This window comes from Austrofundulus limnaeus, unplaced genomic scaffold (genome assembly GCF_001266775.1).
Source record: "Austrofundulus limnaeus strain Quisiro unplaced genomic scaffold, Austrofundulus_limnaeus-1.0 Scaffold20, whole genome shotgun sequence".
Lineage (NCBI taxonomy): Eukaryota > Metazoa > Chordata > Actinopteri > Cyprinodontiformes > Rivulidae > Austrofundulus > Austrofundulus limnaeus.
Window position 1 is genome coordinate 2,843,475 of NW_013952422.1, and position 2,534 is coordinate 2,846,008.

At 39.3% G+C, this 2,534-nt stretch overlaps 1 protein-coding gene across 1 annotated transcript in view; it reads left to right on the forward strand.

Annotated features, from left to right (window-relative positions):
* Positions 1-2,485, forward strand: part of urm1 (ubiquitin related modifier 1) — a gene marked incomplete at its 5' end in the record, with an annotated part of 6,137 nt that extends 3,652 nt beyond the window's left edge. The window contains 3 exon segments of the mRNA XM_014003869.1: positions 382-463; positions 1,702-1,750; positions 2,089-2,485. Coding sequence (XP_013859323.1) covers positions 382-463; positions 1,702-1,750; positions 2,089-2,157 — 200 coding nt within the window.
* Positions 2,486-2,534: the final 49 nt, after the last annotated feature.

The window sequence follows — 2,534 nt, forward strand, 5'->3', positions numbered from 1 at the left end:
ACACACACACACACACACACACACACACACACACACACGGAGAGACCCTCATCCCACCTGGTGCCTCTGTCGCGTCACATTGATCGGGGAGGCTGGAACTACGCACCTTGACCCTTAACCCCTGACCTGCGACCTCTGTTGTCTGCCTGGCTCTGGCTCGTGTGTGTGTCTGTGTGGAAAGCGTAAATCCGGTTACACAGTGGGGTACTGCCCCCCCACTTTTTTATTTTTTTATTTTATTTTATTTTTTTTTGACGGTGTGGGATAAAGAACAGGAGTTATCGTTATGAAAATGTTCAAGTTTTAGTAAGAAATGTYGATTTGTAAGGTAAAGAATCAGAAGGTGATGATGATGATGGGAATGGGTGTGTGGTTTCACAGGGGACATGAAGCAGCTGCTGGTTTGGATCCAACGGAACCTCCTGAAGGAACGACCCGAGCTCTTTGTTCAGGGAGATTCTGTGTGAGTACACCTGACACAAACACACAAAAACAAATAAACACACACACATCTAATAAAAAAAGAAGCATTGTGACTCAAACGAACCTTTGCAGTGTGTTGAAAACATTATTTATCAGCTAAAATTCTGCAGAAAAGATTTTTCTCAGGTTCTTTGGTTCTGCAGGATGATTACCTGACACACACACACACACACACACACACACACACACACACACACACACACGTGTGTATGTTCAGCTCTTATAGGGCCGGCTGACTTTTACAGCTGCCTTTGTGTGCGACTATTTATAGCCCCATCTGACCAATGAATGGAGAAAACACTGGCCCTGCACACCCTATAGAATAGTTGTGTGTGTGTGTGTGTGTGTGTGTGTGTGTGTGCGTGTGTGCACATACTGCTCTTTTTGTGTCCTTTAGTTTTATATTATCTTTGCCTTGCCCCGGTGTCTTCCTCTGTTTTTTTAGCTACATTCAGACCCGTGTTTGGTTGTGTTTTTTCTCACGTTGTGGTTTTTGCCCTGATGTCAGAGTGTGTGACGACAGGAACGCTACGATCAGCTTCAGCATCTTCCTCCTGCGTTATCTACATCACATGACTTGTTGTTTTCATTAAATTTTGTTGTGTTTTTGTTTTGTTTTAGTTGTAGACCCCAGAAAGTATAATCTAATCCGATCGTTTTAAATAAACACAAAGCATAAGCCAGTCAGGTGTTGGAGTTGCAGCTTTGTCTTTGTGTTTGTATATTTTTCTCCTGCAGCTGCTGTGAGCTGGATGTGAGAAAACAATAAAAAGAAAACAATTTTACTTTTGTTGCTCAAAAAACATATTTAAACACAAACTGTTTACATTTTTATTTACATTTTTAGCTCGTATTTATTTTACACCGAGAGCCTGACACATGACAATATTTATTTAAAACAATTAGCTCTTGATTATGAGCATATCTGCTTATTTGGCTTTCATTTAATTCTATAATAAATTATGTGAGAGAAGAAAAAGAAGAGACTGAAAAGATTTTATTCTTTCATTGAACTTATTGTTTTTATTTACACTGATGAGAACATCAGGTGTAATAAGAAATAATTTACCTGGAGCAAAAATTTAAACCTTGTATTAGAATAAAAAATAGTGATTTTGTTTTGTGTAGTCTTTGTTTTATTGATAGAGAAGGCAGTATTACAGAGGTGTGTGTGGTTTTACTGTGTCACTGAACCTGCTGTGTTCTGTTCTCCCACAGGAGGCCTGGGATTCTGGTGCTCATCAACGATGCCGACTGGGAGCTCATGGTGAGCGGCGGGAGTCAGGTTCACTGTCAGATGATGTGGAGGGGGTGGGGGTCCATTATAGCCCCATTTCATTTACATAAATCATATTTATCAGCTCTTATTTAGACAGAACTACACATTGAGAGTTAGATGTTTGTTTATTATAACCTGCAGACGTATTTCTTGTCTGATTTTGCTTCATAAAAGCAGTTTTGAGACTCCATTAGCAGGTTGTATAAATGAACTGARACATTTGTCATTGATTGGACCCCAACAGAAACACAGATTCATAATAATAATATTCTTTTCTCATGTTTTGTTTTCTGCTCGTTTAATTTTAAATGTTTTGTTTCTCRCAGGGGGAGCTGGACTACCAGCTACAAAACAACGACAACGTCGTGTTTATTTCCACTCTCCACGGAGGATAAAAAAAATGAACATCTGGACACGTATAGAAGCTTTTAAGATTTTTCTACACATCTTCTGAACCTGAACCCCCCCCTCCTTCGTGTTTCCACATCTCAACAGCGAGCCTCCTGATTGGACGCTGATGCCGCGTCGACACRTCGATGAGGAACGAGATCTGAGAAAACTGAGAAATTTTGGATCAAATAAATCAGCCCTGAAGAAGAAAGAAAACATTATCGTGACTGTAAATAAAATGAGCTCATTTTCAGCTGAAGAATTAAGGGTGATTATAAATTTGCTGGCAGTTCTAATTCAAAAACTGTTTCTATTAAATCATTCATAAATGGATCGCAGTTTTTCTTTGTTTTTGTGTTTTTAAACAGCTGTGTCTTAGGTG